The 14,712-nt window shown below is 53.9% G+C and overlaps 1 protein-coding gene across 1 annotated transcript; it reads right to left on the reverse strand.

The window, feature by feature from the left end:
* Positions 1 to 630: 630 nt before the first annotated feature.
* On the reverse strand, positions 631 to 5,039 carry LOC117841468 (uncharacterized). Its single transcript, XM_034721857.2, has 3 exons — positions 4,386 to 5,039; positions 2,208 to 3,989; positions 631 to 2,125 (listed from the first exon to the last, which is right to left on the reverse strand). The coding sequence occupies exons 2-3, from the start codon at positions 3,952 to 3,954 to the stop codon at positions 1,107 to 1,109; spliced, it is 2,766 nt and encodes a 921-aa protein (XP_034577748.1). The 5' UTR covers positions 3,955 to 3,989; positions 4,386 to 5,039; the 3' UTR covers positions 631 to 1,106.
* Between the last annotated feature and the right edge of the window lie 9,673 nt (positions 5,040 to 14,712).

Raw genomic sequence — 14,712 nt, forward strand, 5'->3', positions numbered from 1 at the left:
GCGAAAGGACTTTGGGTGCTCCTGTAAAACACCTAACAAACTGATGAACGTTGCAGTGCAAAGCCGGGAGGAATTCCCTGGAATCTGGATGTCTATATTGTATCTTTTTATTGGAATAAATTTAAAAAAAATGCAAAAAATGCTTAAACAATCCATACGCAGTCAAAGAGATAACCTGGGCAACTAAAAACATCTTGTAGATGAGCTGGAGAAAATGGGACGGGAAAGAGACTATTTAACCTTCCGATGCAGGCAGTCTCATATGAAGAATGGGATGATGGCGGGCTGCGGCCTGCTTGCTCTTAGGCAGCCTACCTTTCAAGCAATAATGGGTGGGAATGAGACTTGACGATGACTCCAAAAAAAAAAGTGGTTGCGTAATGGCGTCTGAACCTCTCAAGTTCATCAAAAGGAAAGGATGTGGAAACGCACGGCAATCCGAACCAAATCTCTGCTTATTTTCTTTGGAAACAAATAAGAATGTGTCTGAATATAAAAGGAAGCATGGCATTGCTGTTTCAGAGGGCTGTGTTTGGCAGACAGGCATAAGAACTTGACATGGATGATCAGTGTCAGTGATTAGGAGGTTGGACCACATTACATTAGCTCTATCAGTCCACTACAGCAAGATCCTCGAAAAATAAGTCTATTATAGCAAGATTCTCCAGTCAGTCATACAACCAAAAGAGATGGATCAAAGCTGTACTGTACAGCTACAACATGCCTTATTGTACTCTCTTCATTCATTGATTGATTCTGCAAATAAAGGTGATTCACTTCACCGCAAAGAGAAGCCACTTTTGGCCTCCTCCAAAGTCCCATCCCATCAGGCGCAAAAACGGGCTCTAGATCTCAGACCCTTTTAGTTTTGTTTCAGACAGTGCTGAAATGGAACTACTAGTACAGAAGAAATTGAAGTTACAAAAATCACAACTAAGTACAAGTAGAGCTGATGAAACAAAGAATTGATCATGTGCAGACCGAATAGTAAGTAGATCGTCGTGCGGGGAATTAGCATCCGCGTCATGCGATTCGATGCGACGCTGCCTGTGTGTTGAAGTGATCAAGCTAGACGTACGTGTGTGAAATGGGTGGGTGGATCAACCTCAGAAGGCGGTGCAGTTTGTGGGCAAGCCGGTGATGTTATCGACGGCGACGAGCTCCTTGGTGGCGCAGGTGAGGACGTCCTGCCCGAGCTTGGCGCCTGCGGACTTGAGCCCCTTGAGCGACACGGCCTGGTTGAAGAGGTTGACGACGGGCAGCTTGGACGCCGGTGGCATCTTCCCCTGCGGCAGCAGCGGCGAGAAGTCGTCGGCGACGAGCGGCACCTCGAAGTCCGTCTTGTCGTGCTTGAGCATGTTGTCCTTGGCGCTGATGTGCGCGCCGGGCTCCATGTGGTTGGTGGAGAAGCTCGTCTGGTTGGGGAAGTTGGGGTACAGGCTCACGTACCCGCGCAGGTACATCATGTCGATGAGGAACTTCTTCCACGACGCCTGCCAGCCGTTGGTGCGCGACCTCGGGATCTGCACGGGGTTCTTCTTGGCGTCCTCCGTGAAGCGCGCCGCCATGTAGGCGTAGAACTCGCGCCAGTGCTTGGGGAAGAAGACGGCGCCCCAGCTGCAGGGGAGCTGGTGCAGGTAGGGCGTGTTTGGGTGCACCTTCCCGAAGAACTCGGTGGCGTTCCACTTGGGCCGCTCCTTCACCACCTCCACCAGCCGCGGCGTGTAGAGAGAGATGGAGGAGAGCTCCGGCAAGGCCACGGCGGGGTCGTAGCGGTAGGCCAGCAGCGCGTACTTGACCCACAGGTAGTAGTAGGGGGACACCTCGATGTCGTCCTCCAGGAGGAGGCCGTAGTCGTCGTCGGAGGCCGGGTACCAGCTCTCGCTCACGGCGCGGATCAGGCCACCCTGGATGATCCGACGCCGCAGCGTCTTGGGCCCGTGCGGCCAGTCGAAGGAGTTCACCACCTTGAGCGTCGACGCGTCCACCCGGCTGTCCATGTTGAAGCTGATGGGCACCTCGTCGCCCACGTAGTACGCGCTCCGCAGCGACGTCAGCAGCCGCAGCAGCGACTTGGCACGGTTCTGCGTGATGATGTTCACCGAGATCCGCATCCGGTTCCAGTCTAAATCGCAACCCAAGATTAATCATCAAACACGGCTTCCTAAATTGCAATCCATGGAGGGACGACATGCGAAGATGCTTACTTGGAAGTGCCGCGGGCTTAAGTGTGGCCATCCAGAGCACCTTGGAGACGGCGGTCCTCGGGAGGAGGACGAGCGCGGTGCGGTTGACGGCGGCGTCGGCGGCCATGCGGAGCGCGTCCTTGACTTTGGCGTCGACGTCGGCGAGGGCGACGACGACGCTGGGGTTGTGCATCTGGACGATGCCGCGCATGCTGGCGTAGACGGCCTGCAGGACGGGCACCTCGGAGCGCGACGGGCCGGACAGGGCGCCGAGCCCCAGGTCGAATATCTTGAACCGCCGGTCCTTGCACACCACCTTGGGCCACTTGAGCACCGTCGCGGCCTCCTCACAGGGGCAGTGCCCGCCGCCGGAGACGACGAGGTAGGCCTTGCGCCCGGGCGTGGTGCGGAACCGCTCAAGCAGCGGCGCCAGCGCCCTGACCTCGCCGAGGGAGTGCGCGTAGAAGAGCGCGTCCACCTTCTGCGGGTGCATGGCCGCCCACTGCGTGACGTAGCCGGAGGTGAGTGCGCGCCACCACTGCTCGTCGCGCACCTGCACGATGTCCTTGAAGATGACGGTCGTCTCGGAGACGTAGGCGAGGCGGTGCTCGCTGTCCCCCCACGTCTCCTTGTCGTTCGGGTCCACGGGGAGCACGAAGGACCCCGCGCCCATGTACTTCTGCAGCTGGTAGCTCAGGTGCAGGTCCTCGCCGGTCATGAAGGTGAAGGGCGTCTCGATGAAGAGTGTCTTCACGAGCTCGCCCGGGAGGAACCACGAGCTCGACAGGAAGTCCACCTGCACGATGCGGTCGACGGTGATGTCGTAGGCCGGGTCCGGGAGGTACAGCCCGGCCTCCTTTGATCGGAACTTGCGGTAGCTCGGGAACGTGAAGTCCTTCTGCCGGAACGGCAGGATGCGGCCGATGCTGCCGAGCACGGCGTTGCCGTACTTCTCCGTGCCGCCGACGTGGCAGAGGATCTCCAGCATGCGGGCGCCCGGGATCATGTCGTCGTCAAGGACGTAGACGAAGTCCGACTCGGACTGCAGCGCCATCTGGAACCGGCCGTAGTACTTGAAGTCGTAGCCGGAGGCGACGAAGCTGACGCGCGAGTCGTTGTAGCTCTCCACGATGCGGCGGAGCGACGCCTCGTTGGGGCTCCCGAAGGAGAGCACCCAGGCGCGGTGGAACGGCAGCGTCTGCCGCCGCAGCTGGTCCAGCTGCGCGCACAGCGTCCGGCGCTTGAAGTGGTTGAGGATGACGGTGACGCGCGGCACGTTTGGGCCCGACGCGCTCCACCGTGACCGCATCCGGAGCAGCTCGGGGAGCGTCTCGGCGCCGAAGCTCAAGCGCTGGAACGCGAGGACCTCGTCGTAGAGCTCGCGCTTGAGGCGGATCATGACCTCGTCCGTCGACTTCTTCTGCTCGAAGTCGATGCTCTCGTGCTCGCACACCTCCTGCGGGGACAGCGGCGGCGCGTCGCCGGGCTGCGTGGCGATGAGCTGCTTCCAGTGCTGCGCGAGGCGGGTCGCCCACGCCAGGTCAGGCTTCACGCGCATGTCCACGGCGGGGCTCATGTAGTAGAGGAGGAAGGTGGCGTAGATGGCGAACGCCAGCTGGAGGCACGTCAGTGTCGCTACCAGGCGGGTCGAGTTCCTCGCCCCGCCGCCGCGGGAGGGCTTGTTGCCACCCTTGCCGCCGCCGACGTAGTCGCCGAGCATGCCGTCCAGGGAGTCGTTCCTGACGATGTGCGCGCGGGTGACTCCCATGGCGGGAACTCAGTTCCTCGCCGCCACCGTGAGGCCTGATTTGAAAAACAGAGAGGGAAGAGTTTCAGAGATCGCCTTTCAGTCTGCACCGCACAGACTGCAGAAGAGTTGCAGAGAGAAGGCAATAGCAAACCCAACTAGTTAGTTATCTTGCGACACCATGTAACTGTGCTAAAATTTTCAGTGTGCTAAAGAAAGATTTTATGGGCTATGAATGATGGACGAATTGCTTGATTAGTGAGCATCCAAAATGATGCAGTACGGATTCAGCAAAGCGAACAGCCAAGGACAAGCAACGCATACGATTTCCTTTCTTCTTTTTTGATGGTCACGCATGAATTTGTTTGATTGTTGATGCAGCTATTTGCAAACTGACGCATGGTACTTGTATGAAGCAAAACATGGTTTGATTGAAAGGAGGGAATTGTTACCTTGGCTGAATTGAAAAGCCAGCAAGAAACACTTTCTCAGTTTTCAGAAAGAGAAGCAGCGGGTAATCTCGTATGGAAAGCCGCAGCAATTTTTCAGGAGCAGAACCTAGGTAGAGTCGAAGCTGCAGCTATGATACAGAGTTGAGGCAGTGAATCGAGGATTCCAAGACCAAGAAGAGCATGCAATGAATTGCAGGCCGGTAACGAAAGGGAGATACAGGAGAGTTCAGACTCCAGAGAGGAAGCTTGGCTACTCTATCGATCATGCAGGGACCCTAGGTTGCAGCGAGGCAGGAGACCTGCCTTTTATAAGTGAGGCGATCGCAATGCAACTTCGCTGGGAGAAGAGTAAGGGGTGCCTGGCAACGTGGCACATCACATTGGCGCTGCTAAAAGAAAAAGAAAATCATTCGACGAGCAAATCACTTGCTGCCTCGGCAAAAGACTGAAGCTTGGAGGAGGAGGAACAGGCACGATCGACGACCGTGAGTGCGAGAGAAGCGAGGTCGATCAAAGCGAGGGTTTGCTCTGCACAAATGGAGCAGCCCTCGCCTCAGCACGGCTCGCTTGCATGATTGCTTCGCGTTACCTTCACATCTCCTCGACTCCTCGTCATGCACGAGATCATGGGCTTGCAAAAAGAAAAAGAAAGAAAGAAAGAAAGAGAAGGATAAAAAGAAGGTAGCTTGAATCCACCTCTGCGCCCGTAAATTCTGACGAGCTCTGTTCCATCGTGCAATGCGCTCCGGGCTCATTAACTTGCTGGTTCTGTCATCTCCCTATTCTGTTGGCAAGGGAAGCTGATAGCGTTTCCATGAAGCTAGAGTTTAATGACGGGAAGGAGGAAACAAACAACTCCTCAACATGTGCCAATGGGTTTCATTTCATGTCCTCCTAGGCCTGAAAAGCTACGGGAGTAGGGATAGCAACTGAAATCACAAATCTCCCTAGGCAGTATTATCTCAGTTCTTGGCTACCTCGCCCAGGATCAACATCTATTGATGCAGAGTTGCAGACTGGGTGAGACAGAACTGGTGCTTGAGGAATTTTAGTGGTAAATGGCATCATTTCAGACACTAAGTTCAGGACCTCAGGTAGCATTAGCTATGCTTCTGCAGTTCGATCAGTTAAGCAAGGCTGTGCAAATTTCCCTCGGCCGCGGCAGTATTGTCTCAGTTCTTGGATCAACATAGGATCAACATCTATTGATGCAGACTGGTTGGGACGAATGTGTCATTTGAGAAATTTCCATGGATTGAGTCCTAATTCTCACAGTTCTAACAGCTGCCTAACCGTGCTCGGTTCCCAAGAAGAGAAAGATGCGCACAATGTCAAACACGTAGCTTCAATCCTAGGTCAACCAAGGCACAAGGTGCCAGATACGAGTGTGAGTCTGAAAATGCTTAAAAAGCGCAGAGAGCAAATGACCGCACAAGAGACGTTGTGAGGCGAGAGGATGAAGGAAAGGGAGGAAAAAGGGGTCGGATGCATGCAGCTACTCCAAGCGACAGGTGCATGATATTGCAGCACATCCACCACCGGCGATCACGGATCTTAAGACATCTAGAGATCAGCGATGCCGGTGCTCCAAACTAGACTGGAATGTACGCGAACATCGCGATCGAGCTTGCTGCAGATTGAGGGCAAAGATGCTAGTGTGAATTGGAAAAAGAAAACAATATTTCTTTGTTTTCTGTACTCAGCCGAAGAACATCAATTCTTTCCTCTGGAGATTCTTTGTCAAATTATATTGTGCTCATCTTGAGGCCGGGCAGCAGGCAGTATATAATTTGACAGGCAGTACCAAGTAGCAGCTGCACTAGTAATATCTTTCTGTTTCTACTTTCTACCATTGTTTTTTTATCCTGGACGAAAAAAATTGCACTAAATCTTTATTGCAAGATTTGGAATTGGTCTGAACTGAATGTAGGCCATGAAAAAGAAGTTCAATCAAATTTTCGTCCTACTTGGGTTTAAGTTCCAGTCTGATTGGATTTACAGGCGAGCGGTTGCTGAACCAGCTATCATTGATCACAATCTGTTTTTGAAAGACCTTGGGCTCCCTGTTGTAAATTATATGTTGTACGCTAGTGAAAACAATTTAACAGCATCCGAAAGGTTCAGTTACTCTGTGTTTGATGTATCTTGCAGTCACAAACATGTCTTGTTCAGAATCATTTCTGCATATGGGAATTGGGAACATGATTGATTACCACGACTGCGACTAGGAAGGCGAAGCATTAAGCTTGGCACCTCCAGGATGCAGGGGTCAGATCTTGACAGGAGGGATACAAATCACTGACCTGTGCTCTTTAACTTTTTGGCACGTTTGCCAAGCTCAGAAATACTGCATATTATTCTAGCACTGCGACTGACTGTATCTGTATTACTGTAATGCACTGACCTAGTAACGTACAAGCATAAGCCTATTTCCTTTAGCTCGTTGACCTCGACCAGGAGGCGTCGGCTTGCGGCCACCGTGGGATTCTCAAAAGGAGAAAACCGCGGCCAACAGATTCAGTGACTACCACGCTAGTGCTGTAATGCCGTGCAGCAAGTCAAACGGGGCTTAAAAATTGGACGCGGCCAAACAGAATCAGTACGCGTTCTTACGCCGATGAATGCACGCTACGCTGGAAGAAGCGGTGGGGGAATCCACAGCGTTCCAACCTCGCCGAGGCCACGGAAGCAGTACGTCGGCATCGCCGCGGCGAGGCGCTGCAGGCGGCGGACACGAACATGGAGGCCTGAGATGCGAGCAGCGGGGGAGGAGAATGTGAGGCTCAGGACGTGGTGGGAAACGGGATGCGCGTACGTACGCCAGGTGATGCTTCTGAGTTCTGGGCAACAAACATGGCGGCCGCGAGGGGCGGAAGACGCCGGCGGCAGCCGCCCGCCGTGGAGCGCAATGCGGCGATTGGAGGCGCGCCGGCAATGCTTTTTTCGAGAATACACACGTATCTTTTCATTAAGAAGAGAAATGAACAAGTTTTTACAACGCGGATCTTCCCGGACGCACGCACGGATGTTTTACATATTGGATGCAAGCGCAAACCAAACACAACTAAGGAAAGGGCAGGGGTACTAGCACGGGGCTAAGGTGGTCGCGCTCCATCAGCTGTAGCCGGCAGGACTGCCATCAGTGTAGTACCGGCTTCAATCCAGAGCTGTGCTTGCCGGGTGATGGCTGTGGCGATCTGAGTAGCGGACTGTGGTGCCGATCATCTAAAGACTCTATCATTTCTCTCCTGCCAAATGCTCCAAGAGATCAAAATGAAGGAGGACTCAAGGCCCTTTTGTTTGTGCTCGTTGAAACCCGAACGTAACTGCATCCACCAATCAACCAAAGATCCAACCGGAATGGGAGGCGCGCCGGCAATGCGGACGCCGGTACGATGCGTAAGGGTGAATATGCGGCAACGCTTTGGGGCCGGCCGGCGGACGGCGGTGCGCCGGTGCTGATCGCGACGGCGCGGCGAACTGGAGAGCGCGCGCCGGGTGGGTCGGAGGGAAGGACGGTATTTCATTTACCGTCCATGCCTGGGTTATGCACGGCCGTTGGATCCGGAGGATGCGGCCACGATTCGATCTGACCAACCAACTAGCGGAGCAGTGTGCTGATCTGGGCCAGTTGAGGCCCGTTAGAGAATTTGGTCCGCGTGGACCTTGCGCTGTTCGTCGACGATGAGCCCTCGTCTGCCGCCGCCGCCATGTGGTCAGCAGACAAGTTGTCCGCCGCCGGCGTGACGAGCCCCGGGTTTGCGATCAACTCATTGGTAGGGCCACCCATTGTCCAGGCCCTCAGAGGCATCTATCGCTGACCAATGGCGTTTACCGAGCGCGCGGCATGCGATCAACGGACAGTTCGTCCGCCGCCGGCGTGGCGAACTTCCGGGGGTACGATCAATTCATTGGCCAGGGATGTAGTCACCCATTGGCCAGGCCCTCAGAGGCAGCGCTGTTGCCGGAGACGAGCTGAGCGCGACGCGCACGTACCTCGGCGGCGTGGCACCCGCTGCGCAGCAGGCCGTTTGCCTACGAGGAACGCGAAGCCGGAGATGAGCGTGGCGGAGCGGATGTAAAGGCAGGGTAATGTCGCGGCCGCGCTTTCAGTCGACCAGGTGGCAGCGACATGCCCGCGGCGCGGACCTCGCTGTCCCCCAACGCGACGGCGTCGTCATTGCAGTCGCCGCGTCCGACAAAGCGGGCTACTGTGACGAACAGAAAGCAAGGCATGAAGTGGAGTCGCCGAAAACTGATGGACCGCGCCGGTGAAGCACCGGAAGATGCAGTAATGGCGTGGGCATGAACCGGCAAAGACGAGCGCTGGGAGAGGGCGCGCACGGCGCACCACAGCTGGAGTTGGCAGGACCTCATGAAGCAGGGCTCATGGGGCAAGAGTTACCTGCCCAGGAGGTCAGTCACTGGACTCCACTCCACGCAGCGCTCGCGACAGGATGAGCGGAGGGCTCTCGCTCGTCGTCGTCATGGAGACCTGGACGCGTGCGACACGGGCGGATGGTGGCGAGCGACCAGGCGCTCAACAAGTCAACAGCCAAGCCCCCTTGGCCGTTCTTGCTGCGGGATTCAAGGGAGCGGAACGGGCAATGGCGCTCCGCGATTGCGGCGCCGATCCAAGGCATAGCCAAGGGCCTATTTACAATTATTTGGATCGCGATTATTAGTCGCGATCCAAACTTGGGGCCGTCTGCAAATGTTCGGGCCGGCGGCATGAAACCCGGCGACATGGCGCTGCAGTCGTACACCTCCGCAAGCACCGCCGCCATGCATCCCCCGTCAAATTCACGCACCCAGCCGTCGTATCATGCTTCTCTCGCGCAGTCGCGCGCCGCCGCCCCACGGTCCTAGCTACTCGAGGATGCTGCCGCGGTAGTGCCGGCGCCGATGCATCGGGAGCGCCGTGTGCCCGGAGACGGGGAGGGCGCACGGTGTGCTATGGCTGACGAAGCGTCATGGCCGGTATTCATCTATCCTCTAAGTATGCACGGCATCACCTCCGATTTTCAGCTCTATCGTCTCGGTTGGCGGCGTCGCTGGTTTGGGAGTTCGGACTTCTGCCGGCGGGTGGCGCGGCGCCCGCGGCTGCACGCCAAGTGCTCGACGCTTTGTTGAAAGGGATTACCGTGGGTTTAATTGTAGTTTCTTCGTTACATCCTTTGCTGTTAGAAGCAGACCAGGCTGTACATTTCTGCTGTGGTCTATCGTAGATGCTCTTTCTGCTTGCGTCGCCATGCTGCTGACCTGATACTTTTATCATCATTTTCTCTCATAACGGCAGTTCGTAGGAGGGGTCCAGGCTGCGCCTTAGACCTGTGATTTATCCTTTAACTAAACTCTTTTTCTAGCAGTTCTTGGATTCATGACTGTCCATGACAGTTGAATGACAAAAGGTAGTTCTTGTATGACTTCTGCAACAACATTTGCATGGTTAGAACCATAGTATATATGATCCCATACTTTGGACGCCACTCAAAGCATTCCATACACGAATTTTTAATTTGGTGTCTTTGTTCATTGGGTCTGCAAGGCATTCTCTACAATGGAAGCCCCAATGGAGCATTGGAGGAAACCACAATCTCAGCAGAGGAAACAAAAACTCCAGCAGTTAAATTTTAGCATTCTTGCATGTTGTTTTATTCCAGATGGGTTTTGGTTGCACAATTGGATCGGATAATGGACGTGATATGGTAGCCGGAGTTGGTTGATTGCCACACGTTGCCGTGGTACCACTGTTAGTCAGAGTACTCCTTATTGTTCATTTAGTAGTACATTGCTCGGTGAATGTGAAGAAGTAGGCCGTTGAGTGTCTTCAAGCTGATCACCCACCAAGATTGAGTAACTCAGATTGGCTGCAGTGTAATCAGGAAGAAAACAATTGTGCAGATGACACCATAGGCCTATAACTCTAAGTAGCACTTCCAGGTAGATGGGGATTCAACACGAACTTGGGGCTAGAAGTATTTCTTGAATCATGAAAATATTTGTATGTACTGTTTCAGATCTATATTGTTCAAGTCAACGGCACTGCTAGACATCGCTGTTGGTTTGGTACAAGTAAAACATGAAAAAAAAAAGCTCTTCCTTACCAAAACTCAGAATGACTGGCATGCAAGGTTTTTCATTGACATTTGACAAATCTGCCAATCACATGTGATGCTAGTAGCCACTTGTTTTGCTTTTTCTTTTCCATGGAAATCCACACACACATATATTGTCAAATTGTTATGATGATAAACTGCATGCAAGCTAAAAACTAATCAAATGTGACTACCACTAAGGCTTCTCTGTTTTGATTGGAGAATATAGCTTTACAGGAAGCATGATAAAAACGATATTACAGCAAACAGACTGATTGTCCTCTTTGTCTTCCCCCCTTTATTTGGGAAGCATGGGATAGTTGGGTATTTGGGAACAAAACAAACATTTGGGGTGGGACTGAATGTAAAGAAAAAAATAACAAGTATAATCATGCCCATGTAAAAAAAACAGTGATGGCATTGGCATGAATATGTGTGTTCCTTTATTAGGCCATTAGCCCTTCTATTTGAGATTTATTCACTCAAAGAATGGCCATGTGAGGATTCATTCATTCTGAAAAATGCTAATACAAGGTCGATTAATATCAACCCCAAACTGGTTGGCTGATTGCACGAGCTATCCATTTTTCTTCAAATTATATCTACTCGAGTGGGAGCTGTGATCCGGCATCAGACTTGCCAGGCAGGTGTGATTGCGCGTGAGCTCAAGCAAGCAAGCAAGCGCGCGGCGTGGCTGCACGGCCAGCTACACTCGTCGCCCCTTCACAACTCACAAGCCCAGCCGGTACCTCTTCTTGTCTGCTCTCTCGTCTTGGTTACCGCTCACGGCCGCGTCGCTGGTTTGCAGCATGCCAGCATGTGTGCCGTGCAAATTGTTCGATTATTTGTTCACAATGAGCACCAAGTTTTCACTTGCAGTTTCTTTGTCGCATTTGCTACTGTTAGAAGTAGACTAGACTGTACACCTTTGCTGTGACATGACTTTTGCCCTGGACGCCAATCTTTATTTGAATTCATGAGTGCATTGCTGAAGCTGCATACGCCTGGTGTAAACAAACATGGTATCGGTGGCCGCGAGGGAGGAAGACGACGGGATGGTGGCAGCCGCCGTGGAGCGCAATGCGCGCTGGGAGGGTCGGGGTGGACGGTATTTCATTTACCGTCCAGGTTCTATGGATCGTTGGATCCGGAGGCTGCGGCCACGATTCGACTCGACGGACTGACGGGCATCGTTGTCTTGTCTGGGCCAAGCGGAGGCCCAGTAACTGGAGCCACACGCGTTTCATTGAGCTGAGGCCCGTTCGTCGTCGATGAGCCTGAGACGTCGTCTGCCGCCGCCGGCGTGGCGAGCTCCGGGGGTACGATCAATTCATTGGCCAGGGACGTGGTCACCCATTAGCCAGGCGCTCAGAGGCAGCACTGCTGCCGGAGACGAGCTGAGCGCGAGGCGCGCGTACCTGGGCGGCGTGGCACCCGCTGCGCAGCGCAGGCAGTTTGCATACGAGGAACGCGAAGCCTGAGGCGGGCATGGCGGAGCGGAGATAAAGCCAGGGTAATGTCGCGGCCGCGGTTCCAGTAAACCAGGTGGACGCGACATGCCCGCGGTGCGGACCTCCTCATGCTTTATCAGGGACACCTCGATAAACTCCGCGGTGAACAGCCCCGGCGACGGAGAGGCCGCGTGCTCCGGCAGCTGCTGCAAGACACCCATCCCCCGATCGGCCGCCCCTCCTACACCGTCAAGCTCTAAGTCCCTGGGCCCGAACCACGAGAACGACGGCATGCTGCCCATGGCGGTGCGCGTCGCGGAGCGGGCTGGTTCGATGGCGTCGCTACCCAGATGCTCAACAAGTCGGCGAGCAACAGCTTGCTCCAGACGGCGGTGCCGGTGGTGCTGGAGTGGGCGGTGGAGTCAATCGGGATAGTACCGCCGGGAATGACTTTTGCGGACGCCGGCAACGGCAACGGGCAAGTCGTCGTGGCACAACCCGCATTGGCGCGGCCAGGAGGGCGTGCCGCAGCAGCCACAGCACCTGCCACAACATCATCGACAACTGCGGAACTGGCTACGTCCTACGTGTGCCAGTGACGGGTACGACGGCAACCCCTACCTCGCCGGTGTGGATGCCAAGGTATGCACGGCGCGGCACCGTTGCCTGCACTACAAGTTGACATCGACTTGACATGCTTGTTTGCTTCATCAGAATTCAACGAGTTCCCACTCCAGGGAATGTGTTTCGGCGTCTGCACAAACACGCCCGGTGCCCGAGCGGTGCCGTCCGCCAACGCGACGGTGTCGTTGCCGCAGTTACCGCGTCCGGCAAAGCAGGCCACTCTGCCCAACAGAAAAACAGAGTCGCCGAAAACTGACGGGCTGCACAGCACGGCCGCGCCGGTGAAGCACCGGAAGATGCAGTAATGGCGTGGGCATCAACCGGCTAAGATGAGTGCGGCGAGGGCGCGCACGGAGCACCCACAGAGTTACCTGTGCCCAGCATTCGTGGAGGCACTTCATGCCCGCCATAGCCGCTCGCTCCGCTGCGGCGCGGGACTCGGATGGCGACGAAAATCAAGTACCTCGTGTTCTTCTTCTTCCTGCGGGAGTCAAAGGGAGCGGAACGGGCAATGGCGCTCCGCTATTGCGGCCGGGATCCCGGGAGGATGATGGCGGCGAACGGCCCGGAGGACGCGCCGATCCAAGCCAAGCGCCTATCTGCAATTATTTGGATCGCGACTAAGGGGTTAATTGAAAATGAGATATGTGTGTAAATAATCCTAACAGGGGCGTCTGCAAATATTCGGGCCGGCGGCATGGATCCCGGCGACCGTGCGGTCGGACACCCCGCAATCCCCGCCGCCATGCATCCCCCGTCAAATTCACGCACCCAGCCGTCGCATCGCAGTTGGGCACCGCCGCCTCGCGGCCCTAGTTACTCGAGGATGCTGCCGTGCCCGTTAGATACATGGGTTTGTTCATATAAATAATTATGAATAAATCTTAAAGACTTATTAGCGTAGGAGGGGTACACCATCTATTAGTTTCGTATTGCTAATAGATGAGGGTGTTGGGGGGTTTTCCTCCCTGTAAATACGGACCACCCCCTCATAGAAAAGACGCACCATAGAGTAGGCCCCCAGGTTAGGGTATCCCTAAGGTGGTCTATACAAGGATTTGCCTCTTCTACACTGCTGCGTCGCTACTGTTGTCTTCTCCATTTCGTTGCGTTGGTGTGCACCGACGAACGGGAGAGTAGGTCTCCGGAACTAGCCATCCTTATGATCCTACACCGCGAGAGAGTGAATAAGGTTTTTGGGAAGTGTTCCGCGTGACTGCTCAAGTTCGTCGCCACGACTCGTCCTCCGTCCAATCTTCGTGTCACGGCGTATCGTCGTCTTCAATGCCGGCTGCTGCGATTCGTCTGCAACATCATCGTCGTTCCATCAGCGCCGCTCATCATCACGGCTTCCCAGGACCTGTGCTATGATCTGATCTGGTTGTCAATCATGTTTTCTTAGATTTATGATTTTGCTGTTCATGTTGTCTAGTATGTTAGAGTTTTGCATGTTACAAATGTCTCTTATCATGATTTATTTATTTTGGAAATTAACACATCAATTGCCTAATTATCCAACAATTCAAAAATCTTATTATAAGCAATTTGCTGATTTTACCATGGCTGGTTTTGCTGAGTCATGAAGGGCAGAAAAGTTTTCTGGTGTGAACTTTAAGAGATGGCAATTAAAGGTCCGTATGTGGCTTAATGCGATGCACATCTGGGACACAAGAAAAGGCAAATCAGAAGGCGAACTGACTACTGAGCAGCAGGAAAAGTTCCCGGATGCCAATAATCTTTTCATGGGATGTATCATCAACGTGCTCTCTAACCGTCTGGTCGATATCTATGTGGTCTCAGACGGTCGATATCTATGTGGTCTCGACAGATGCGAAAGAGTTGTGGGATGCTTTGGTTACAAAGTATGGTGCAACAAATACAGATAGTGAACTGTACCTTATGGAGAGCTTCCACGAATACAGGATGGTGAACAACCGTTCTGTTGTAGAGCAAGCGCATGAGGTGCAGTGCATCATGAAAAACCTTTAGCAGCTCAAGTGTGAGATACCCGACAAGTTTATGGCTGGATGCATAATTGCAAAATTGCCTTCCACGTGGAGGAATTTCGCCACAACTCTAAAACATAGTAGATAGGAGATATCAGTTGAAAACCTAATAGCGTCTCTTAATGTTGAGGAGAAAGCTCGGATGAAA

This window comes from Setaria viridis, chromosome 1 (genome assembly GCF_005286985.2).
Source record: "Setaria viridis chromosome 1, Setaria_viridis_v4.0, whole genome shotgun sequence".
NCBI lineage: Eukaryota > Viridiplantae > Streptophyta > Magnoliopsida > Poales > Poaceae > Setaria > Setaria viridis.